Source organism: Heloderma suspectum, chromosome 1 (assembly GCF_057233095.1).
Source record: "Heloderma suspectum isolate Gila_16-S chromosome 1, 16-S_ref, whole genome shotgun sequence".
Lineage (NCBI taxonomy): Eukaryota > Metazoa > Chordata > Lepidosauria > Squamata > Helodermatidae > Heloderma > Heloderma suspectum.
The window spans coordinates 82,671,491-82,696,606 of record NC_139458.1 but is presented as its reverse complement, the minus strand read 5'-3'; the positions used below and the strand labels follow the sequence as shown (position 1 = coordinate 82,696,606).

At 46.5% G+C, this 25,116-nt stretch overlaps 1 protein-coding gene across 3 annotated transcripts; it reads left to right on the top strand.

The window, feature by feature from the left end:
* Positions 1-1,291: 1,291 nt before the first annotated feature.
* Positions 1,292-25,003, top strand: MDK (midkine). 3 transcript variants are annotated; one of them, XM_084850287.1, is made up of 5 exons: positions 1,292-1,422; positions 18,949-19,028; positions 19,200-19,361; positions 21,331-21,492; positions 23,938-25,003. In XM_084850287.1, the coding sequence occupies exons 2-5, from the start codon at positions 18,950-18,952 to the stop codon at positions 23,961-23,963; spliced, it is 429 nt and encodes a 142-aa protein (XP_084706413.1). In that variant the 5' UTR covers positions 1,292-1,422; position 18,949; the 3' UTR covers positions 23,964-25,003. The 3 variants fall into 3 exon arrangements, with proteins under 3 accessions (XP_084706413.1, XP_084706422.1, XP_084706402.1); XM_084850296.1 differs by lacking the exon at positions 1,292-1,422 and adding an exon at positions 6,094-6,218; XM_084850276.1 differs by lacking the exon at positions 1,292-1,422 and adding an exon at positions 6,826-7,056.
* The last annotated feature ends 113 nt before the right edge of the window (positions 25,004-25,116 follow it).

Sequence of the window (25,116 nt, the reverse complement as noted above, 5' to 3'; positions counted from 1 at the left end):
TTTTGTTCTGTCCATCCATCCTTCTTTCTCTAGCTCCCCTCCTGTCTCTCTCTGGTCCCTCTTTCTCTTCCTCCTCTCTCTGGTCCCCCTCTTTCTCTCTCTGGCTCCTCCTTCCCTTTTTTTCTTTCTTTCTTTCTTTCTTTCTCTCTTTCTTTCTTTCTTTCTTCCTTCCTTTCTCTCTCTCTCTCCCCTTTTCCCCATCCCCATGCAAGCGAATGAGCTAATTGTTCCATTGGCTTTAATAGGGACTGAAAAAGCCCTACTGCTAAAAATTGGCAGGAGGAGGTCCCCCAAGGGACCTTGATGGGGGGTGATTTTGCCCCCCCACCAGCTGTTTTTGGGAAGGAGGTCCACACACACACACACATGCAAGTGAATGGCAGAACCACTCCATTTACTTGCAGAGGGGGGTGCCTCAACCTGGCCTTGTGGGTGGTGCCATTGAGCCTGTGGTTACCATGTTGGAGATGCCTACACTTAATCTCTTTAACAAATATTTTAATGGTCACAATGCAGTGTGCAAGCTCTTAGAGTTAAGAATATAAGAGCCGTGCTGGATCAGACCAAGGGTTCTCCTAGTCCAGCGTTCTGTACACACAGTGGCCAACCAGCTGTCTGTGGGAAACCCACAAGTGGGACATGAATGCAACAGCACCTCTGCCTCGTGTTCCCCAGCAGCTGGCATATAGGGGCATGTTGCCTTATAGCCTGATCCTCCATGAGGAAAATGGAGTTGCAGAAACTCTCCTGTCTGCCTTTTTCTTCTTTTTTCTTTCTTAAGAAAAAGAAATTAGAAGTGAGGGAAAATATGTTTCTAAGTGGAGGCCCGGCGTCTACACCTTGTTTCCGTCATAAGACGATAATAGAGAAAGCGTTTGCAAGCTACCAAATAACCACATCCCTGTCTCACATTTGGGGGATAAATTCACACTTGAGCTTCCCCAGGGCAGGACTGAGCCTGAGCGAAAGAAGAGGCCAGGAGGGCAGTTTCCGGACCCTTGGAAACGTTGCGCTGAATTCCCCTGGAGGCGGAGAATGAGGAGGACGGGCGGGAATTGGGGTCGAGCCAACGTTGGGGGCTCTTCAGCGACTCGGCGCTGTCTAGCTCGAGTTTGCGCCCCTAAGGCCGTCCCGCCTTTTGTGTGCAGCTCCGGGAGGGAGGGAGGGAGGGAGGGGAGGAGCCTTGGAAGTAACTTCGGGCTCCCCAAGCTACCTTTTGTTGTCAGCTGGGCGTGACGTCAGGGGCCGCCGCGCCGTGCAAGGTTGTGTCCACATGTGACCAGCTTAAACTAGTTCTGAAGACACAAAGGGAAAGGAGCGGAAGATAAGGAGCCGGGTGGCCGGGCAGGCGGCGGTGGAGCAGCGCCAGCGCAGCGCCGGGAGACTGAGGCGTCGGCAGTTCAGCCCTCCGCATCTATTCAGGCAAGTCCCCGGGCGAACTCCTGAGCGCGAAAGTTCGCCGTGGCCCGCGGGCGGGAGCGCGGGACCGGCGACCCGTCGCGCCTGGCGTTGGGCGACGCCTTCTGCAAAGGCGGGCTGGGGCCGCGGGGGAGGCCACGCCGAACCTTTCCCAGGCATACCTTTGCGAGAAGGGCCTCCCCGCCCCCGCTCACCGTTCCCCAGGACTAGGGACCCCCAGGCTTGGCAATAACCTCCCGGTTGCCTTTTTAAGGGCTGTTCTTCATCTCCCGAGCCCCGCAAAGCGCCAGTATTTGTGGCTTTCCCAGAAATTTGGCTTTAGCCTCTAGCAACCCCGAGCGAACATCCTTTTCCTTCCTGGGACTCCCGTTGCGATCGCTCAGCTCCGATGCAAACTCTGTGAAGGGGAGGGGGGGCGCAGAGAGAGAGGTACCTTTGGTTGCTGATGGAGTTGCGGGTCGGGAAGATGGAAAGCAGCCTCCACGAATTAATGGGGCTACTTTTTCCCTGCGCTCCCCGAGCCTCCTCAGCTCTCAAGGAAAGGGCAGAGATGATGCTCTTTTGGGGGCACAGAGTTGCCTTCTCGAAGGGGGGTGCGCTTTATGGGGAGGGGGGGTGAGAGAGGCGGCGTGATGGTATTGCATGCCGATCCCTTTCGCCTGGATTTCGCTCGTTATGTCCATGGGCTGTAACCAATGTTAGTCCTAATCAAAGTAGACATATTGAAATGAATGGGTTGCTTTCTGCTCAGCCTTATTGCAGTCTGTGGTGAGGGAGGAGGGATCTGGTTGTGTGTGTGTGTGTGTGTGTGTGTGTGTAACTTTTTGCCTGCCAAGACTTGTCCCAGGAGGAGGGCTCTTTGCTGGGAGATTTCAGGAGTCCCTCCGAAGCTGCAAGAGCCACCTGTGCCTGCTTGCTGAATGCCAAGATACTGCACTCCTGGGCACACTGGCACTGCCTGAGGAACCAATCGCATGTATCTCTCTAATAATAATGCGTCTGCAGTTATCTGTGAAAAGCTGGTGTTGTAATCTGCAGAGTAAAGGGAATGGGGTGGAGATCCTTCTTTTGGTGTGTTTCTGCCACTGTGCACCAATATTTAGGATACTGATCCTGCCTTTCCCCACCTGTAGCTGCCAGGGCGTATTGCTTCTCTGGCCTGAGTGCCAGCTTGCTTGAATCCTCTGGCACCACATAAACAAGAGCTCCCCCAGACACCCCGTGTTAATCAGTCCGGAAGAGTTAACTTACGGGAGATCTGTGCATCTAGTGAAAGGGTGGAGGGGGAAAGCCACTGTTTAGCTACTCTGGTCGTGAATGCTACAAAATGGAGTGAAGAGCACCAAGATCGTTAATCTATGTAAGTGAGCTAGAGCTTGCACCTTGAGTAGCTTTTAGTAAACTTCCTTCTAGTCTGACATGCAATTCTGACACAGATAGTGCATCTGGATTACTTATGCTTCTGCCACACTCTAACCTGGATTGTTTGGGAGAATGCTGTTAATATTTAGACTGGAGGTGTGTGTATGTGATGGGTGCAGGGGAGGTATTCCTGATCATTGCAGGGGTCTGCAACAGATGACCTTCAGATCCTTTCCAGGCCTTGCAGTTCTCAGGCAATTTAGGTTGTGGACTTTGGGGGTAGAGAAGCGGGGTCTTCATTCAGTCAACCCCACCAGTGTGCTTCAAGAAGAGAGGAGACATTTTAATGACTGTTGGTCATTTGTGGTTGAGACAGTGTCACATTCCTCCTCAGTCCTTCTGTTGTTTGGAGCTTAGCTGGGGAGCAGAGGGACCCGCACTCAGCATGGGACTCTCCCCAGTCAGGCATTTTGGAACTTGCATCTGATACAAAGTGAGGAGCTTCGCTCTAAGCTGAGCACCTCCGTTCAAAAGCTTGTGCTCTTGGACCTGCTCCAGCCTGAAAAAGAACGAGAGAAGGGTGGTGATTCTCCCCATAGCTGGTTCCAGAAGGAAGTGTCCCCATGAAACTAGGACACCTCGTCTCCCAACACACACAAGCTTACACATGCATATTCTAATTGTGTGTTCGTATTATGAGAGGGAAAGTCCCTTTTCAGCTATTGCAGCCGTGGCTCAGAATCCTTCTTAATAAGGCCTTTCCCCAGAGCTTAGCATGTTTCCTCTACCAAGCCTTAACCTCAGTTTGTTTAGTACTGGGCTTAATCCAGACTTCTGCTAGATTAACAAGGGAGGTACAAGGCTGTATCCTGTATAGGGAATATGCTCTACTGACACTGCTGTCCTGTGATGGTCTCCGCATTCATGGCCTGAGAACATTTGGCAGTCAAGTAGGTATTGAGGTAATTCCTCTTTCCCACTTCCTCCCCTCATCCCCCCTACTCTTAAGGTTCTTGGGTTACAGCCAGAATGCCTAGAAATGTGTATCTAAAAATTCCTCTGAATTCTGAATCTGGTTCTAAAACAGGAATAAATTGTACATTTTAGATCAATTGCCACGTATTTACTAACTTTAGATGCATTCTTCTGTTTGCAAGGATTTTTCTTACCAAGTTTTTGGATCCCCCCCCCCATTACAAACTGGAATACTTGATGATTACAACAGTTGCTTAGGAAGGTGCATGCAAGACCCTTTAGGTCCTGCCTTTAGTAGATACATGTCACTCTGCAACCATAGCCCTGTTCAGGACGTATTGCTGCCATGTAGAACACCATGACAGCAAGCCCTGACATCTCTCTCTCTCTCTCTCTCTCTGTCTCTCTCTCTCACACACACACACACATGCACACGCACGAAGTAGCCCCTCCCCTTGGTGTCTGCAAGTACACTGTGCATCTTCAGGGAGAGCATCTGTGTGTATGAAGGCCCTATCTTGCAGATGTTTGCAATGTACATGCAGGCACCAGAGGGAGGGCTTGCTTGGTGCATGCAGCGTTGCGGGCAGGGCGAATTGGCACAGCCCCTCTCCTGTGTTGTTTTTCACAGCATCGGTAACACCTAAGCTCCTAAGGAGTGTGATCACTTTAAAATGAAAAAAAAGCATCTTGGCAATCCTCAGGATTTGCACCTTGTTTATAAGCCATGATGGTATGGCGACCTCTGGCTGTGCCTCCTTTGATGCTGTCCTTCCTACCCTTGAATTTCTCTATGATAATATCATTCTATCCTTGCAACCCACCATGCTGAGATATGTTGAGATTTGCTGCTAAAATAGGGTTGGGAGGTATTGGGGTTCCTCTTGTCCCTGATCAGTTGTGCTTGGGGATATTAAACCTATTGGGAAGTCCTCCATCAGCAAAGTTACTTTCCCCCACATGCTGTCATGGTTGTGTTCCCACTGTTTTGCTGGCCAAAGGAATGTGTCAGGAGCACCTGTATCTGCTTATCCTTCTCTAGCTTTGCCCTCCAGACATTCCCAAACCTAGTTATGAGTAACCCCATATGAGTTCATTCTACCTTACACAGAACCAATGCCTCCTGTATCCCTACCCTCTTTAACTAGTCGTTTCATTTATTATATTTCTATATCTCGCCATAGTCAAAGGTCTCTGGGCAGTTCAAACCATTCAACATTATGGTCCTCTTTCAATCACTCCACTGTTTGGAATGCCATGTTAGAAAGAATGTTCCTCCTCCTTTGCTTTCCTTGTGTGGTCCACTTAAGAAAGGCTGTGCTGGATCAGACCAAGGTCTTTGTAGTCCAGCATTCTATTCACACAGTGGCCAACCAGCTGCCCACTGGAAACCCACAAGCAGGGCATGAGTGCAACAGCACCTTCCCATCCATGTTCTCCAGCAACTGGTGTACATAGGCATACTGCCTCTGATACTGGACGTAACATAGAGCCAACAGGACTAGTAGCCACTGATAGCCTGATGGTCTCAGTGGGTGCCTTCAGATGGAGGGTGCAGTTGTTTGTTGTTTTAGTGTCAACCATGCTGATTTAGGGCACCCAGTACTGGAAAGTATCATGGAGACTGTTCCAGCCCTCTTGCTGATTACCTGCCATGTAGGTTAGCAACAATGTGCTAGCAGGATGGGTGTAGGTAGCATAGCCCAAACGATTCATTTGTGGGAAAACAGTTGCAGTGTTTGGTTCATGTCCTTAGTGCAGTCCTATGCATGACTACTCAGAAGTAAGTCCCATTGAGTCCTATGGGACTCAGTGTATAGCAGGATAGGCAACCTGGTGCCCTCCAGATATTTTGAACTACAGCTCCCATAAGTCCCAGCCAGCATGGCCTATGTTCAGGGATTATGAGAGTTGTAGTCCAAGCCATTTGGAGGGCACCAGGTTGTCCACCCCAACCTAGTGCCCTCCAGATGTGTTAGGCTGCAACTCTCAGCATTCCCAGCTATCATGGCTATGCTGGGAATTGCAGTCCAACACATCTGGAGGGTACCAGCTTGGGGAAGGCTGTGCTAACGTATAGGTTTGCAGGTTCAGGTGCCTCTTCCTCCTTTTCCAGGCTAACATTACAGTAGGAGGTAAGCTGTGGGGGAAGAATCCATCAGGACACAGCCTTGTAGAGTCTGTTTGTGCAAGATAGAACCCAGTGACAATATACCCTGGAAACATCAGCTACAATGAGGAAGAGGAGGAGGTTGAAAGTAGAGAGTGATAGGGGAGGAGGCCAGGAAGGGGACAGAAGGGGGGTGGGGAGTGGAAGAACTGCGTTGTTGGAACTGCACTTGGCTCTCGAAATCCAAGGAGGCTGCTAACTACAGGGGAACATGAGGAGATGTGGCCAGTTTCTCATGTGTTTTACTAAGGAGAGAGACTGGGCCAAAGTTGAGGAGCCAAGAGGAAAACAGGTAAAGAAAGGACTAAGGGAAAGCATGTGGTTGCTCTCAAAACAGAGCAGGAAGTAAATGCCAGAAACTAGAGTTGTACAATAAGAGAAACTGTCCCATTCAGAATTGTTGTAGTTGCCAGATGCTCTATATATTTTAAGGGATATTTCTTATTGTACGTTTTTAATTCAGGGATATTAGAGACTCTCAACAGATCTCAAACGTCCCCCCATTCTGAACACCAGGTTTTCCAGACTGTTCAGTGTTTCTGAAATGTTGTTCTGGCAATGTTTCTGAATTCAGGAGAAGACGATAAAGACAAGTTCCACAAAGTCATGAAAATGAATTAATGTTTTTCTTTAACTCCCTTAATGCCTTGCCTGGTACTCTGTGCTGACTGAAAATTGTTGGGTGAAATATTTACAAGTATGCTGAATCTTTTCATTCTCGCCCACTTTCACTCCAAGCTTCACATGAGTTAAGGTGCAATCCTATGCATGTTTAGACAGAAAGAAGTCCTATAGGACTTTTTGTAGGACTCATTTCTGTCTAAACATGCATAGGATTGTGCCTTTAATGTGATACGTCTGACCATTTTCTGTGTGGTATACATCACAGGTATTGTATGATTATTTGTGTGTAACTGATAACTCTTTTCTCATTCCAGCTTTCCTCACCTTGTTTGGTGATGAGCTGATGAACTAAGAAAGAATGATACTATAATAAGTGTATCATAAACAAGTAATCACATGACAGCTACAATTTATCACATGGAAGCTGTGACTCTTGTCATGGAGCTGGATGTATGAACTCGATTCAGTGTGGAGGAAATGTGGAGCCAAGAGATAAAGGAAAACATGTATGTGGGTTAATTGTAATGTAGTGGATAGTATTTGGGGGGTTGAAGGCATCGGTTCAAATTCCTTCTTGACCATGGAACCCACTGTACTTTAACATCTTAGCTATGGTGGTAAATGAGATAAGCATTTTGTATACTTACCATGCAGCTTTCCTGCCAGGGTGGCTGGAGATGATGGCAGTTTTAGTCTTAACACATCTGGAGGGTACCAGGTGGATGAAGGCTGGCATGGTGAATGAAGAGAATTCGCTTAAAGGAAGGTTTGAGAAATAAACCTCTTTGGGATTCACGAAGTGATCCCAGGGTCATGTATTGCACATGATGGCTCTGCTTTCTAATCCTTTACCCCCATCTCCCATCCTGCAACACATATGTGCAGCAGAACTAGGAATGATTGGAATTGGTTCTTCCTGGTGAGTTGGTATTAGAAGGGAAAGAAACACGGAGGAGGAGAGGAAGAGGAGGGAGAAGATGAGGATTGCAAAGAGAGGGAGCAGACCCTCCTGAGAGAGGATATATATGAGGCAGGTGAACTGTGCTTGTATCCTGGAACTAATGTATATGGCTTCCAGGTAGAGATGTGAAGGCCCAGAACAAAAAACCTGGAAAAATGGGAGGGGGGATTGTTTTTTCCCCCCAAGGACTGTTTTTGTTTTTTTTCCGAATTTGAATATTGAACAGCTTTGGATTATGAAATATTTTATTTTAGAACTGAAGACAAAATGTTTATGTATTGTTACCCAGCCTTTACTCCCCCAAAATGATTTCTAAAACCTATGTAATAAGAACGCTTTTATAGAAAGACTAGAGATGTAAAATGTCTGGAAATAATGAAGCCATGGGTGAAAATGTTTTTTTTTTAATCCTCTCTGTAAGATTCCCAGCAAAGTTATTTCTTTCATTCCTTATTAACATTATTGATCTAAAGTATATTTTAATTATAGACATTTATGCTCAGTTTTCCAACATGTGAGTGGAGTCGCCATTGTCATTCTTGACGGTACATATTTGGTACATTAAATGTAAAAGTATAGTTTATTCTGACAATAATTGCAAATTTACTAACTGAATTTACTTTCAAAAGTTTTCAAATATCTTATGAGCAAACCAAGTTATACATAAAATAACTTTAGGAACAGAAAGGCTGCTTTATGTTCCTACAGCACCCTCCCCAAACTGTGGTGCCCTCCAGATGTTTTGGACTACCATGCCCAGCATTCCTGACCTTGGCCATGCTGCCTGAGGCTGATGGGAACTGAAGTCCAAAATATCTGGAGAGCACCAGGTTGGGGAAGGCTGTTGTAAACCAACACAGTGACTTTAGATCAGTAAAAATCACTAAAAAATAAGTATTGCTTAATTTTCCATTTTCTCCACAATGTCTGTTTTTTTTCAAACCACCCTGGAAAAGAACCTTTTTTTTCAATGGCCTCAAAATTTCCAGAAATTTTACTTCTCTACTTCCAGGATGAAGAAAACCTAGAACAGCACAACTGATGGGAAGTTGGCAGTTACAAAAAATTTTGCCCATTTGGGAGAGAGATTTTGCCCATTTGGGGAGAGATTTGAGTTGTTCCTACAAAAGTGTGGGATCACAGATAACAGCAGGGATCCCTTTCCCCATGGAGAGGGGGCAGAGCCTGGGGGCAAGGCTTGGGAAGAAAAGTTCTGCAGGCCCAATGAGGAACTTCTGTGGGCCACATTTGACCTGCAGGTTTCCCATCCTGCCATAGAGCCATCTGTTGTCACTATGAATGAGTTCACTGCATGCCAAATGACTCATATGGTGGAAGGATGCAGTGTAGCACCAAAATCTCCCACTGGAGACAACTGGGTTAGAAGTGATACCTGGAGCAGAGCTGGCTTGGCAAAGAAGAGAGGCCCGGGTAAGCTAAAGGGCCCCTCATTATTGTGTTTGGCACTTACGATCCCATTCCAACATCACCTAGAGGTTTTCCATGGACTTGGTCCAAGGTTAGTCAAATCCTTGGCAATCCTAACTGTTGCCAAATATATCTAAACTTTCAGCTACAGCTCAGCATGTGCAGCCTGTGAGGTGAAAGACCTAGCAGGAATGAGGTATGCTCCAAGACCTAAATGTTAAATGTGACAAGAGTATATAATGAGTCATTGCGGGATCCAGGGAGAGCTGCTCACGAAAAATATCACTTAGCAAGAAGGGGAGAAATGACCCATATGTTAGATTCATCTTAATAATACATTTCTCGCTTGGGATTGTTTAACCATGTTAGTCTCCATGATTTACTTGTTCTCCCTGTTTTTATTTTTCTAAATGCAGTAGAATATTTGATGGTGTTTTATTTTGTCATCAATTTCTGTCTCATTCTTTAGTACTGTGCAAAACTTTATCTCACAAAGAATAGAGAAAGAAAGAGGTTATTTCAATAACGTATTTTTTTCTTCATGTTTTGATCTTTAGGGGAGGAAATTTAGTTTACACACACCATGTGTGTCTGTGTGTGCGCATGTATATGCACTCAAACACATACAGTCGAAACAAATTAAAAGGAAAGGATTGGTGGTGGTGGTGGCTGTTATTTGCATCTGTACCCCATCTTTGCTCCATTGAGCTCAGGGTGCCATACATCGATGTAGGCTTGCAGGTATTTTAAACAGCAGATCATAATTTCTGATGGTTCCTGACACCTTTCCATATTTCTTCTGCTGGTTTTTGCCGTCTCTTCAGTTCAGATGAGTTCATAGTAGCCCTGAGCCCATCTCTTGTGACACATGCATTTGAATTGCAATGGGTAAAGTGCTCACATTCTCCTGAGGAGCAACAGGATAACTGTTCCAACTATTACCAGTCAGGTGGTAATAGTGATGTGGGATGTGGAACTGACTATGGCCTGCCAAAATGAGCCTTCACCAGATGATGGAGCACAAAGCAAAGCCCTGCCTCTTAAGGAAATCTTCATACATCAGAAAATTCTGGCATGAAAACACTTTGATATAGACAGTGAACATGTGGTGATCAGTTTAATTGGGTTTTGCTGTCTGTGCAGAGTAGCATCTTTCCCCATTTCCCTGCCTACAGTACATCAGCTTTTTTTTAGCAGCATTTCCCAACTGGTGCCCTCCAAGTGTTTTGGACTACAACTCCTAGTATTCCTGACCATTAGGCATGCTGGCGGTGGTTGATGGGTGTTCAAATCCAGAACAGCTGGGAGAGTACCAGGTTGGGGGAGGCTGTATCAGTCTGGAATTGAGGCCTTGTATACAGCTCTTCTGTTTGCTTTGGAAAATGGCATCTGCAACAAGGTGAGCAAATTGCCCTGCTTCCGGTCCTAGCTATGGCTACTCATCGTTGTCCTACTGGACAGCATCCATTCCACAGCCAAGCAGGCTGGTCAGTTTGAATTGTCATGGATTTCTTCCCCCTCACCCTTTCATTTGCCACCCAGTTTGCATGCTGAATGTGTTCCTTGAGTTTGCTCATAATTTGATGGAGGAAATTACTATATTCTGCCTCCTCAATGTTGGGAAGTCAGTCATGTTCCTGCAGAGAAGACAGATTGCTGAATCTGGAGAGAATGGCTGATGCCAAGCAGAGAAGAGCAGGAGACGCAGGACATAGGACAGAATAAGTGCTTGTTCAAAGCAAGAACAACTTTTCTCTACCAGATTTTGAAGTGGTTAGAGGAGGAGAATGACCTATGCTTTATTTGTGCATAGGGAAAAGGATAATTGGAGCTCCAGCAGGCTGCAGTAGCCCAGGCCAAAGGAGATGGGACTTTTAATTGGCAGTGGAATTTGAAACACACAAGAGTGATGTGGCATTAGAAAGATGATAAAATCAAGGTGAAGGAAGAGACTGGTCGTAGCAGTGATGCTGCTGGATTTACTAACACTGACACACAGGCTGGGATCACACATCTGTCTGAAGTTTCATAAACCCTGATTTATGAAGCTGTGGAGAAGTGCTGTGACAACACTTAGAAAATATTAATAGCTGGAGGAAAACCAAGATGTTCACCTGGGTAAATATGATATGTTCATCGTTTGGTAAGGAGAGACATTTAATCTGGGCAAATTCTTGTCCACAGTTTGGCAATACGTTTATTAGGCCCAACCAAAATTCCACAAAAATGTGCAAGCTTTCAAGTTTGTCAGAATTCTTAATCAGGATAGATGGTACAAAAAGCAGGGGATGGGTGAAGAAATAGAAAAGTCCCAACATTTGGCCAGATGGTTGTGGCCATGTGGTTTGCAGTTTAGATAGACCCAGTCTCAAAATGGAGATTTGCTGTTTGAATGACTTATTCAGTGTGTTTGCCACTTCTGTGTGATCAGGTCTTGTACCACACCAGTAGCTCCTGAAACAGGAAGACAGTGTGGAATAGGCAGATCATGTGGCTGCTTCTGCCTCTCTGCCACTACTTCCTGGGGACCGGGGCACTGCGATGGGAAGCAAAAGCATAATCTTGCAATTCTGCTTGTTCCCCATTTCAAAATGTACCATTGTGGCATAATACTTGAAAACACTGAAGCAGCAACCAGCACGCTGTAAAACTAATGTAAGAATTGGCCCAGACTCCCCTTCCTCCCCACCAAACAATGATCACAACACGCCCACCCAGGAATATTATTTCTGTCATATTTTTTGTTATTAACCTTTCCTAAAGAACGTTTGTGTGTGAGGAAAAGAAAAGGGAGCACAACCTTGCACAAGGCGATGCAAGCAGACAATAAGAGATGCAAAAAACCATTTTGAAGAGCATATTGCTAACAATATCAAGGCCAACAATAAAGAATTATTTAAATATATCATAAGCAGAAAACCAGTTAGAGAGGCAGTTGGACCACTGGATGACAATGGAGTTAAAGGAATACTGAAGGAGAACAAGAGGATTGCAGAGAAGCTGAATGAATTCTTTTCAACTGTCTTCACTGCAGAAGATATAGGACAGATACCTGTGCCTGAACTGATGTTTCAGGAAGGGAGTCTGAGGAACTGAGGCAAATAGTGGTGACAAAAGATGAAGTTGTCAACCTTATTGATAAAATGAAAGGAAATAAATTACTAGGCCCAGATGTTATCCATCCTAGAGTTCTCAAAGAACTCAAATATGAAATTGCTGATCTTCTAACCAAAATATGCAACATGTCCCTATGATCAGCCTCTATACCAAAAGACTGGAAGATGGCCAGCATAATACCAATTTTCAAAAAGGGATCCAGGGGGGATCCAGGAAATCACAGGCTGGTTAGCTTAATGTCTGTTCCAGGTAAATTGGTTGAAGGTATTATTAAAGATAAAACTGGTAAGTATAAGCCCTGCTGAAAAAGAATCAACACAACTTCCACAAAGATAAGTCCTGTCTCACTAACCTTTTAGAGTTCTTTGAGAGTCTCAATAAATATGTAGACAGGAGTGATCCGGTAGACATTGTTTACTTGGACTTCCAAAAGGCTTTTGACAAAGTCCCTCACCAAAGACTCCGGAGCAAATTTAGTAGTCATGGAATAAGACGACAGGTCCTCTTATGAATCAGTAACTGGTTAAAGAACAGAAAGCAGAGAGTAGGAATAAATGGTAAATTCTCCCAATGGAGGGAAGTAAATAGTGGGGTCCCACATGGATCTGTATTAGGACCAGTGCTTTTCAACCTGTTCATAAATGAACTGGAATTAGGAGTGAACAGTGAAGTGGCCAAGTTTGTGGATGACACCAAATTATTTAGAGTAGTTAAAACAAAAAGGGATTGTGAAGAGCTCCAAAAGGATCCCTCCAAACTGAAAGAATGGGCATCTAAATGGCAAACACGATTCAATGTAAGCAAGTGTAAAGTGATGCACGTTGGGGCAAAAAATCCCAATTTCAAGTATAACCTGATGGGATCTGAGCTAGCAGTGACCACCCAAGAAACAGATCTTGGGGTTGTGGTGGACAACTTGATGAAAATGTCAACCCAGCGTGCAGCTGCTGTAAAAAAGGCAAACTTCATGTTAGGCATAATTAGAAAACGAATTGAGAATAAAACTGACAATATCATACTGCCAATATACAAGTCTATGGTGCGACCACACTTAGAATGCTGTGTATGGTTCTGGTCACCACACCTAAAAAAGGATATTGTAGAACTAGAAAATGTGCAGAAAAGGGCAGCTAAAATTATCAAGGGGCTAGAGCATCTCCCCTATGAGAGAAGGTTACAACAGCTGGGATTGTTTAGCTTGGAAAAAAGGAGGGTAAAGGGAGACATGATAGAGGTGTACAAAATTATGCATGGTGTGGAGAATGTGGACAGGGAGACATTTTCTCCCTTTCTCAAAATACTAGAACCTGGGGCCATCCCATGAAGCTGATGGGTGGGAGATTCAGGACAGATAAAAGGAAGTCCTTCTTCACACAGCACATAGTTAAACTATGGAATTTGCTACCACAGGATGTAGTGATGGCCACCAATTTGGATGGCCTTAACAAGGGGTCAGACAAATTCCTGGAGGAAAAGGCTATCGATTGCTACTAGTCCTGAGGGCTATGTGCTACCTCCAGTACCAGAAGCAGTGAGCCTATGTACACCAGTTGTTGGGGAACATGGGTGGGAGGGTGCTGTTGCACTCATGCCCTGCTTGTGGGTTCCTGGTTGACAGCTGGTTGGCTGCTGTGTGAACAGAATGCTGGACTAGATGGACCCTTGGTCTGATCCAGCATAGCTCTTATGTTCTTAACTTCACCTTCCCAGATCTCCTAAAGGAGCCATGTGTCTGCAGGCCAACCCCATTCAGAAATAAATGGTAGCAGAAGAGAGCATTTAGGTTGACTTGATGCTATCTCTAGGCCAGTTCCTAAGCCTGACAGCAGCCTTTCTTTGGCTTGTTAACTTCCATGGCTGAAGAAATGGCACAACCCCAGCCCTACATCCGGCAAGTCTATTGTCATCAAACATTCCAGTCACAGTAGAGTTTGGATCTGGACTGCTCTTGGTGCTGAGCTCCTGCTCTTGTTGGTCCTGGGAGGAGGAAGGCTTGGGGCCGGCCTTGGCAGGCACTTTGCTCCCCTGAGGATAGTTCCCAGCTGAAGGGGTGACCGTGTCTCTCACTCCTCGGGCTTTGCCTTCAGCTACCCAGCCTGTGTAATTCTCTGTGACAGTTCAATTCAGAGTGAATCCGGCAGCTTCACAGCAACAGACATACAAAATGTGAGCCCAGTGGAGCTTGAATAATGAGCAGGCCTGCTCTCTGCAGTGGGCTGCCTGGGGGACACCATGGGGGAGGGGGCAGAAATGCTGACCCAGTACTTCTTTTCCTCAGCCCTCCTGGTCATCTCTTTCCCCAACACTGAGCACGGCATATTTCATCCCGATCTGTGGTGCAATCACTTCCTTGGTGAGCTGCTCTGACAGTGGGGGCAGAGGCAAAAGAGCCTTTCCACCAATGCACTGGGGCCAAGTTGCCTTGCCCAAAACACCATAGAGGGTCTGCTCCCCCCCCCTCATACACACACACTTCTTGTTTGTTTTGCTGGAGCATAAGGAAAAGGGGATTGAATTTCACTGCATATAACGGAAGACATGTGCTGATAAGATTGTCCAGCTCATCCCAGATTCCATGGAGTTGTTATGTGTCTGCAAACTCAAAGCACAGCAACCTAATGCAAAAGTACAGGGAGGTCATCTTCTTCCCCTTACCAGAATCCTGGATTAAGCAACTAAGCAAAGCTTCCAGTCGTCCTCATGCCCAGGTCCCTGCTTTAGCTTTTTCCTGGAGTGTTGCTATCAGACCCACATTTAATATACAGAGCTATGTGGATTCCTCAGTCGCACCATGCAAAGTTGACATTTGTATTGGTCACAACATTAGGCCCTCGGTGTGCGTGTGTCTCTAGCCAGTGTGGTGTAGTGGCTAGAGCGTTGGACTGGGAGCGAGGAGATCCAGGTTCTAGTCCCCACTCGGCCATGGAAGCTCACTGGGTGACTTTGGGCAGACTCTCAGCCCAACTGACCTCACAGGATTGTTGTTGTGAGGATAAAATGGGGAGGAGGATAATGTAAGCTGCGTTGGGTTCCTTGCAAGAGGAAAAAAGGTGGGATATAAATGCAATAAGTAATAAATACATAAATGCAAGTTTTAAAGTTTTCATTTTAAAAAATGTTGCTAACCCGTGCTCTAGCCCTTTAAGCTCTATGACAAGGATTTTCATTGGTCAGAGGACAGAGCTCAATATTCTGCATATACCCCTCATCTTGACTAGTACATTTCAAATGCATTATGCAAAATAAGCAAAAGAAAATGTGTGTCGTATGTATACAGGTTGCTGAATTTGAGTTTTTATAATGAAAATACTGAAGGGGGCAGAAGGGAAATCTGTACCTGACACCACACATGGGCTTTTTGGGGTCCCTTGTGACCATTTTAGGACCTGTGGAATTTTGGCTGAAATCGTTTTTGTCCATTTGCAGCCACCAAAGACCTCAGAGTTCCAGTAATAACCTTGATAAAATGAAGGTGGCCTCAGTGACTGCATGTCTGCATTGCAGTGGCAAACTGAGGGGCTCCCTCTGGTGGTACAGTCATATATACACAGTCCGTTATCTTTGTGCGCCATCCATGCCGCTGAAATGCCTTGCACAAATGGGAAACTATGCCTCTGGGTATACTAGCAAATTCTTTATAACTAAATAGGGACTTTGTTTTCTGGTCTAGTCCCACATTCCCTCCCTCCCTCCAGAGGAATGATTTTGCTGCGTCTGTCTTTTATTTTTGACAATTTGATCTGTCAGCCTTGCTGCTGGGCTCTCCTGGCCGAGTCAGAATTGCATTCATGCCCTGTTGCATGAATGGGAGGGAACACAGCTGCTGGTTTCCATGTATTGGGGAAATGAATGAGCAGAGTAGCAAAGGAATCTGGGTTACATGTCTGTCCTGCAGTGTTCCCAGCAGCCCTATTCCTACCCCTGTTCGTTGAAGTAAGCAATGTGGGATTCGGAAGGGAACTGCAAAGCAGCAGCTTGTGGAATGCTGCCACACTCCCCATTTACCGCCTGGGCTTCTGTGGACATAGGCACATCCAAGCATACATATGCAACGGCACCATGCAGGGCCAGCATCAAGGGTAGGCATGGCCGGGCACCTGCTGAGGGCCCAGACCGCAGCAGGGGCTCACTGACAAGAGCCCCCTGGACTTGCTCTTCCTCTTCACCATTGCAACCAGATTGTTTGCTTGCTTCTTCCTCTGGCCCAGACAATGAGGTCGTGAGAAGGAGGAGGAGGTGCCGCTGTCTGCTTACTCATCGGCTCGCTGCCCGTCAAGCAAGCAAGTGGTAGCATTGATGAGAAAGAGGATGAGGAGCAAAAGCAGCTGGTGACGATGGTGGTGAGAAGGGGGACATGCTGAAGGGGAAGGCCCATTGATGGCGTCTTGCCCAAGGGCCCTCCAAAGCCTGTTGCCAGCACTGCTACCGTGCACACATCTTCCTGTCCCTTCTCCTCACCTGCAGCTCCCCTTCCTTGTGGTGCGTGCATGCACGCTCTCGCTTGCTCCCTGACTCAGAGCCTTGTTTCCATAGTCCCTTTGTAGGGATATGGTAATAGGCTGACATTAAGGGAGCCAGCAGGGGGAGCAGCCTACCTTCTAAAGCTCCACATGAGATCTAATTGTGCTGGGCTTTTATTTTTAATCTTCTGTTTTAGTTCTCAAAATCTCTGCCTGTCGGGGTTTCTTTTTCCCACCCTTGGATTCTTTTTGAGCTGGATAAAGGTTCCATGGCAGCTGAGATTCCCCCAACCTCGGGGAGCTTTGGCATCGGCGAGGTAGCCTGCTGAGCCCGAGATAAAAGAGGCACTGGGAAATGAGGGGGGACTATGGGAGCATTTGAGGGTAGCGTGGAGCAGGGCCTCCCAATTGCCAGCCCATGGAAGCCTTCTGGCTTTCCAAAGGCTGGGGCAGCATAAATCCCTTTGGCAGGCTTGCTTTTCCTAGTTTCCACTTGGTTGCTCTAGATTTGAAACCTGGGGTGTGTGGCGGGGGGGGCGCTTGTAAGCCTATTTTTGAAACGGGAGGTCTGAATCCTGTTCAGTTTCATTCTGCCACAGGCCTGAGGGTTTGGATCGGTGCGTGTGAGTAGCAGCCCTTTATTTGGACCTGTGGGCCAAGACGCACTGTGGGGAGAGTGCCCATTGACGAGGACCACTGTGGGAATCGTGTGTCTTGTGTGTAAATGCAGGCCTTGTGTGGGCTTGCCAAATGGCAAAGCACACCAAAAGAGAAGCACAGTAGAGCAAGAAAAGACAGACATCCAGCAGGGGCAGGGGAGGATGTATTGATACCAGTTCTTCATCAGGGGACTGTTACAGCTTCTCTAATAACTTGCTCCGAATGAGTTCCTGTTGCAGACACCAGTAAGCTAGTAAGTCCTTTGGAGCACGTTATTGCAGAGATATAATAAATACAGACCTCTAATGAAGAGCTATTTGTTCAAAACATATTGGGATTAATATACACCCGGTGACAATAAATTTGATTCCTGAATCTTCTGGATTTCCAGCCTGCCAATTTGGAGTAGGAGGTAAAAATCAACCTGCCTCACAGGAGGGCTTTGAGGAGATGCAAAAATGGTCAAATTGTTATACCCTGGTAACTGCTATAGAGATTAGTAATAGTAATTATCACTGAAAAAGAATAGGGTTGGATCCAGATGTAAGCTGGATCAGCAGTGTGCTGGCGGAAGTGAACTTCCCTCCCCTCCCTGTAGCAGCCCCTTCAGCCCACTGAAAATGTAACACAGAGGGTCAGGGGACCCTGCTGAGTGGGGTGAGCTGTGGTGTTGTGCAGGGAGGTAGGATCCCCCAAAATCAGGCATAGGAGCCTTTTGTGAGCGGAGCCGTTCCATCACTAGAAGGCAGATCCTGGGTCCAAGCCAGTGATTGCTATGACTCATAAAAGGGACAACTCGGCCAATCATTTCATTAAATGTGTTCACAAATTAGGCAAACCTTCACTGCCTAGGATTTAGGTTGAGGTTTCTATTTTTGAAAAACCTAATTGAAGGAACAACAGGAATAAACTCGGCTACTGAGAGAGGTTATGCACACACACGTGCCATGTGGACGTTTGACGTTTTGGTACCTTGGGCAAAATGTTAGAATCATGCCATGCTTACAACGGATTCAAAAGTTGTCTGGGTCCTCTTTACACATACCAATAGGGGCTGCACTTACTAGTCAGTGAGTGACAGCAGCAAGGCCAGGAGAAAAGTTGACCCCCATAGTGAGCCTTGTCCCAAAGACAAGCGTCGCTTCTTTCATATGCTAGGTGCTACTCACACCGCATGTTCCCAAAAGCCTGTTCTTCCTTGCCTCAATAAAGATATCCAACCTTTATGTTTGGTTTGCTCTTCTGCTATGCCCAAGCACACATTCACATGAATCAAGGGAGTTCTGAGAAGGAAATGTTATTATTCCAATCTGCTGCAGCAGCAAAAGTGCAAATAAAGTGGCATCTCTTTCTAAAGAGCCTATTTCCTCCTGGATGCAGAAAGATGTCACCACCACTACTCTAGTGCAGAGCCCAAATTGGTGTGAAATCCTTCACCAACCAGAGGAGGTTTTCCTGTATTTGAGGTGCCAACTGTTTAAAGTGCTCTTTTACAGTGTCTTTAATTGCAGCTTGAAATCCAGAAATTTTGCAAATTTGGCATTTCCTGGCATGGAGATCAAGTAATGGTTAAAGTTTCACCTGTTTCATTTCTGCATGCCAGGCTGAGTTCAGAGCACAGGAGCATAGCCAGTAGAAACATTGATAACCCTGTCTGTGCTGCCTCCTCCCTTTTTAAGCCCCATGGCTCCAGCTTCATGCTTACTACTTCCCCTGTTTGAACTGGCAGGAATTTGATGCCTGTGCTGATGTCTTTTCCTTTCCTTGTGCAGAATGCAGGTCCGTGGGCTCTTTCTCCTCTTGGTTCTGATTCTTCTGGCTGCATCTTCTGAGGCTGGCAAGAATAAAAAAGGTGAGTGGCAGACATCTGACATGTCCTGTCTGCAGATTGCTATTCCTATGAGTTGCCTGCAGGTAGGGGCAGGGCCAAGGCTGCTTTTAATGCCTTGTGGCAGGTCATGGGAAAGGAGAGGCTGTTTGTTGTGCACCATAGCGACTGCCTGTTTCCCCATTATTACTGCAGACAAGGTGAAAAAAAATGGCTCGGATTGTGAGGAATGGCGCTGGGGCCCCTGTGTCCCCAACAGCAAAGACTGTGGTGTTGGCTTCCGTGAAGGGACTTGTAATGAAGAGAGCAAGAAACTCAAGTGCAAGATCCCCTGCAACTGGAAGAAGGAATTTGGAGGTGAGCATGCATCTGGTTCTGGGAGAGAATGGTGAGGCTTGGAGAATGCCCCACGAATCTTAACAGGGCCTTTCCAAGCCAGTGAGCCAGGGGACCACATCCTAGAGAATGTGTGGTTCTTTGTCCAGAATGGCCACAGGCCCTTAGCATGCACACTGTATGTGTTAACTCATTGCTAGCTTTGTTGCCATGTTGGTTTGCATTGTTTACAATAAGTCTGCATCTGCTAATCTGCTCATTCTGGTGCTTCTGCATTACAAGCATATCCTGTGGCTTCTGAGGGAAACTGGGCCTTCCATAGAGATACAGAGCTGTGGTTTCCAGCAGTTGTCATTCTTTTAGAGTGTGGGAAGATGCCTTATATCAAATCAGACCATGGGTCCATCTAGCTTAGTACTATCCACACTGACTGGCAACAAACAGCACTGCAGGGTTTCCAGTGAGGTTATTTCACAGCCCTATGTGGAGCAGCCGGGGATTGAACCTGGGACCTTTTGCATGCAAAACATGTGCTCTGCCACTGAGCTATGAGCCTTTTTGTGTTATTTCGATCTGAGAGAGCCTATGCTTGTTGGTGGCTAGGGGCATTCTGTTAGGGGGTCTTCGATCCAAAGGGAAAAAAAAAATATAATAAGACGATGAAAGGCAGTATAGGACAAAGTCCCTCTTATCAGGGTCCCACTGAAAATCATTCCATCATTGGGAGCTAAAGTGCAGCTTCCACTTTGTTTGTCACCTGTTGGGAAACTGAATTACTTGGAGTGGTGCAGAATGGAAGACTTAGCCCAGTATTCCGAGGTCCTAGACCAGAGGTAGGCAACCGGGTGCCTTATAGATGTTTGGACTACAACTCCCATCAGGCATGCCAGTATCACCATTGGTAAGCAATTATGGGAGCTGTAGTTCCAAATATTTGGAGGGCACCAGATTGCCAACCCCTGCCTTAGACCACATCAGCATTTCTCAACAATACTCAAGTTTGGGATCAAGGAGGATCCAAGAGTACAAAGGACAGTAGATTATTGAAAATAACGTGAAACTCTGTGTCTTGAATGTTGGCTGGAAATCCTGTATACTTAAGCCACTCTTCACCCATTCCCTTTGTCTCCTCCTCCCTGAACTGGGTTGTTTCTGCTACATCCTTGTCACTTTCATGCTCCTTCCCTATTTAATTGCAATAAGAAGTTAGGCTGTGACTAGGTGGGAGAGAGGTTTGGTGGTCAGTGCTAAGCTCACAGCTTCCTGCATTCTTTCATCTTGGATGGTTCCCCATGTTTGCTGCTGTTCTTAAAGCCTCCACTGGACTAAAAAATAGGCAAGGGTTATCTGGTTAGGCTGTATTGGTGTGTATCCATGCATCAGGTCCTTGGAAAATACCTATTTGTTTATTTAAAGCCGGGATGGGCAACCTGGGCCCCTCAGGGATCTCCCTTGCAGCCCACATGTGCCCTAGCCACCCGCACCCCAAATTCCTCTGTCCACACTTCTCCTAGTGTGCCTTTTTTCTTTGGGGGCCTTTAACAGATTTTTTTGCCTCTCTGGCCCACCTAGCTCTATAGTTTCTCCTTGAAGAACATTATTGTACCATGGAGGGTTAGAGCATCTTTTGCTCAGGCAACACTGACATGATTCAAGGCAATCAACGTTAATGCTATCAATGGCTACTAGTCATGATGGCCATGTATTACCTCCCATATCAGAGGCAGTATGCCTCTGAATATCAGTTGCTAGGGAACACAAGCAGGAGGGTTCTATTGCATTCATGTCCTGCTTGGGCTTTTCTTCAGCACCTGTTGGCCGCTGTGAGAACAGAATACTGGACTAGGTAAGCTTTTGGACTGATCCAGCATGATGGTTCTTATGACAGAACCATGGTAAATGCTCTTTATGATCTTAGTTGTCTCAGACTTAGGACAATTGTTTGTGATGGGTACTATACAAATTTAATGGCCCTTAATTTCTCTCCTAGCTGATTGCAAGTACAAATTTGAGAGCTGGGGTGGCTGTGATTCTGCAACAGGTCTGAAGGCCCGTTCAGGCACTCTGAAGAAGGCCCTGTACAATGCCGAGTGCCAGGAAACTATTCAAGTGACTAAGCCCTGCTCTCCTAAGGCCAAGTCAAAATCCAAAGGTCAGTTCCAGTGCTTAGAGTCCCTTTATCGTCTTTAACCTTGTAAGAAGAGGATGCTGCTGCGGGGAGATGTGAAAATCAGGGATGAACACATCTTGCTGGTGATGGCTTTATTTGTTATTCCTCAGGATTCCTTCCTGTTGGCTGAAGACAATTCTGGCTCCTTGTGAGGCCTGTGGTTCATCAGGCTCTGTGTCAGGGTGGACACTGAGCCCATAGAATCCCAGAGTAGTTCTGATTCTGAGGAAGAGCAGTCGCTCCTGGGAGAGGAGCGCGCTCCTCATTCCCAGGGCCAACAGCTGACGGAGATTCCTCCCACCAGCATTCCTAGCTTAGATAGCAGTCCAGGGAGTGACAAAGCGCGGATAGCAGACTTGGTGGACGCGCGACGCCAATGCAGAGAGCGGCGCCAAGTGGAGGGCGCGGAAAGGAGGCGTAGTGCCCGGTTGGCGCGCAAACAACGGCTGCACCCAGAGGATCCAAGAGAAAAGGGGAGGGACTCTCCCTAGTCCTTAAGTTCAGGGGTCTGCCAGTAATTCCCTTTCAAACGGGGACCAACTGTTCCAACTTAGGACATAGGTACTCTGCTGCTCAGATCTAGTTGCTACCTGTAGAGTTGTTAAGTTGTGAAAGAAGAATAAAGCTTGGAAAGGAATCCCTTTGTCTGTGTCTGGACTTGGCTACTGGATTAGACTGAGAGAGGCCTCCAAGGAGCCCTTGACACTCTGGGTGCTTTGAACAAAACTTATAAAATGTAGGCGATGGACTACAGCATTTATGATGACCACAAGACACATCAGTGTAATATACGAGCCATGGACTTATGCGAGATTATGGCTCATCTTCCACAAACTGGAAAGATCAGAACTGTTTTCCAGTTCACAAAAGAGTAACCATGCTATTGTGTCATGTTGTGGCTGTGCCGTTACGTGGCTCACACAAGTAGATCACTCATGTGAGCAGTTGCACATGATTGATCCTCAGAAAAGACATTCTAACTCTTGGCCAAGTATACTCCTATTTCAGTCTTGTCTAAAACTTCTGTCTTTTGCCAAATACAAGGGTCCCCTCCTTCCCCTCCACCTTCTCTCATGCTGCATTGCTGTGACCCTTATACGAGAAAGGGGCTGTTTATATGTGTGTGTGATGAGCTTAGTATGGTTTATGGTGAAAGTTTCCAGTAATGCTTCAGCAGAGGTTGCTTGGTTCAGATACCATACACCATCAGGAATGGTCACTGGGAAAATTCTAGTGATGATAACCCAAAAGTTACCTTCATTAGGACTAACTGAAACATCACAAAATAGTGGGCAAGAGTTAAAGTTCACCATAATTCTTGATGCATTGATTCCTTTCTCTTCCCCTGCCTCCCTTTTTGTCATTTTGCTTACCATCTAGCCTGAAAAGAGCTAGCTCAGTCTTCTTGAGCCTGGTGCCTCCAGATGTGTTGGACTGCAGCTCCCATTATTCTCAGCCACCATGGACATAGGAATAATGGGAGTTGCAGTCCAACACATCTGGAGGACACCAGTTTGGAGAAGGCTGAGCTAGATGAATGCAAAATCTTGCTCACTACTCCGTGAAGTTTAAGTAGGTCCTAATAAAACTATTACACTTCTGTTGCTTCTGGATTGTTCTGTCTAATGCACCAATATGACTACCTCCCATTTTCTGTGATGATGATGTTGCTCTAAATCAGGAATGCAGAACCGCAGGCCCATGGGCCAAATCCAGCCCACTCGAGGTGCTAATCTGGCACCCCAGAGGGCCACAGCCCCTCTTTCCCTACCACTGAAAGTTTGGTGGTTTCCCAGCTTTTGTGCAGTTTTTTCTCCCATTCTAAAAGGTTGAAATGCCTCTTTCTTAAGAGTCTAAGTACTGGAGACACTACAGCATATGGAGAACTGGAGCTGACTCACTAGCTGAGCATTTGTCTTCGTGGTGTATTAATTGCTACTTGCTTATTATAAGAAAACACCCAAGGTGGTTCACAACCAGACAGACAAGGACAAGATTACAATTATATGATGCCTCAGGTAGCGGAGCAGCGTTCCCCAAGAGAAGCTGGCTGAGGAAGATGCGAGCTGTAGCCCAACACATCTGGAAGGCACCTGCTTGGGGAAGAGTTGTGTTAAAGGAACCCAAATCCTATAGTGTCTGTCCCACAGGGATTTGCTTGGTGCAATGGCAATAGGCCAGTAGTATGAGCCACCAACCCATAGTAGGAGCTGTCCACCTGGAAGGCAAATGCAGTGTCCAAAAAGTGGCAAGGCCGGAATTGCTCATGGTGTACGTGCTAATGCAGCCAAAATATGAGCCAGGAAACCAATGGTCAGCTGGCAACTTCTGAGGGAGCTGGTGAATGCCAAAGTGAACTAGAGTATGTGGGGGGCTTCCATGTGATGGGTCGTACTAACGCTTTTCTACTTTCCTTGTTTCAAACAGCCAGGAAAGGAAAGGGGAAGGACTAGAATGATGGACAGAGCCCCGCCATCTTCAGGGCATGGTGCCTGAACCCACTTGGACACACACCACTTGGAGCTGCAGCGTGGCCCCTCCCAGCTCGGCGATACTTTGCTAAATCCCACTCCTCTTCTGCCTCCATGACTTTGCCCTTAACTGAGATTCCATTTCTAATCGCTAGTTTTGTAGAGAGCAAGCCCACCCTGTCCTGAAGAAGGTGCCGTTTGCCTTCCCTTTAACCTCTCCCATCTGCCCTCTGCTCGCCCACCCACCCCTATATATGCACTCCTGTGTTCTTTGTTCTGGTTTGTTTCCCAGAATTCAACATGGTGTGTTTTGAGATGGGGCTAAGCTGTGGCTAGAGTGATTCACCTTTGGGATCCTTTGTCAAAGCCAAATGGTCTTTTGGAACACCTCGTTGCAAACTTAGCAATGCTTGCGATTTTTCCCAGGCGGCTTTGTCTTCCTATAGACAAAGTTCTAAATTTAAACTAGCCAAGGAAACTGTTTTAGGGAATGTGGTGGGGTGGGGTGGGGTGGGGTGGGGGAGGAGTTGCAATGAAAACAAGGGGTGAAAAGCCCCATGTCTATCTTGCCTTCCTAATAAGGGTACTGTGTGCAGTAGGAAGATTTTCACTTCTTTGGTGTCATTTTGTCTTCCCCACCCCCAGCTTTACAAATGACTAAATCTGTGCCTACTTCCCGTGGTGTGTATGTGCACGCCTTCCCCATCTCTCTCCGAGACGTGCTTCATAAGCAGTCTCTCCATCTGGGGAGGGGTGTGTGTGCATGTGTATAATCTCCTTGAGCTGATTTTGCTTGGTCTTTTGCCAACAATCCACGCCTTGCATCCCCTTCAGCATCCAAGAAAGACTCTCCCCAGAGTGAATGAGCATTGTTTCTTTTTCATTCGTTATGTCCTCATTCTTCCTTGTCTGTATTCTTGCTGGGACGCTGTGGCCTTCCCTTCCTTTACTGGTGCTGGGTAAGCCCTCTCTGCTTTTTACAATTTCCCCCTTTTCCAATAAAAGTCTTTTTACAAAAACAATCCTCTTTTGGGTCCTATTTCTGTGTCAGGAGCAACACGTCTATTAGCTAGGGGAGGGCTGGCTGTGTGAGGGGCTCACTAGGACACATTGGATCCAGTTGCTACTGTGGGAG

What these genes read in the sequence shown, in the direction of transcription:
- MDK (XM_084850276.1), top strand. Translation starts at nt 7,028, where the DNA reads ATGTGGAGCCAAGAGATAAAGGAAAACAT. An exon ending in CAAGAGATAAAGGAAAACAT is followed by an intron (nt 7,057 to 18,948) that starts GTATGTGGGTTA and finishes TTCCTTGTGCAG; the next exon opens with AATGCAGGTCCGTGGGCTCT. An exon ending in GGCCAAGTCAAAATCCAAAG is followed by an intron (nt 21,493 to 23,937) that starts GTCAGTTCCAGT and finishes TGTTTCAAACAG; the next exon opens with CCAGGAAAGGAAAGGGGAAG.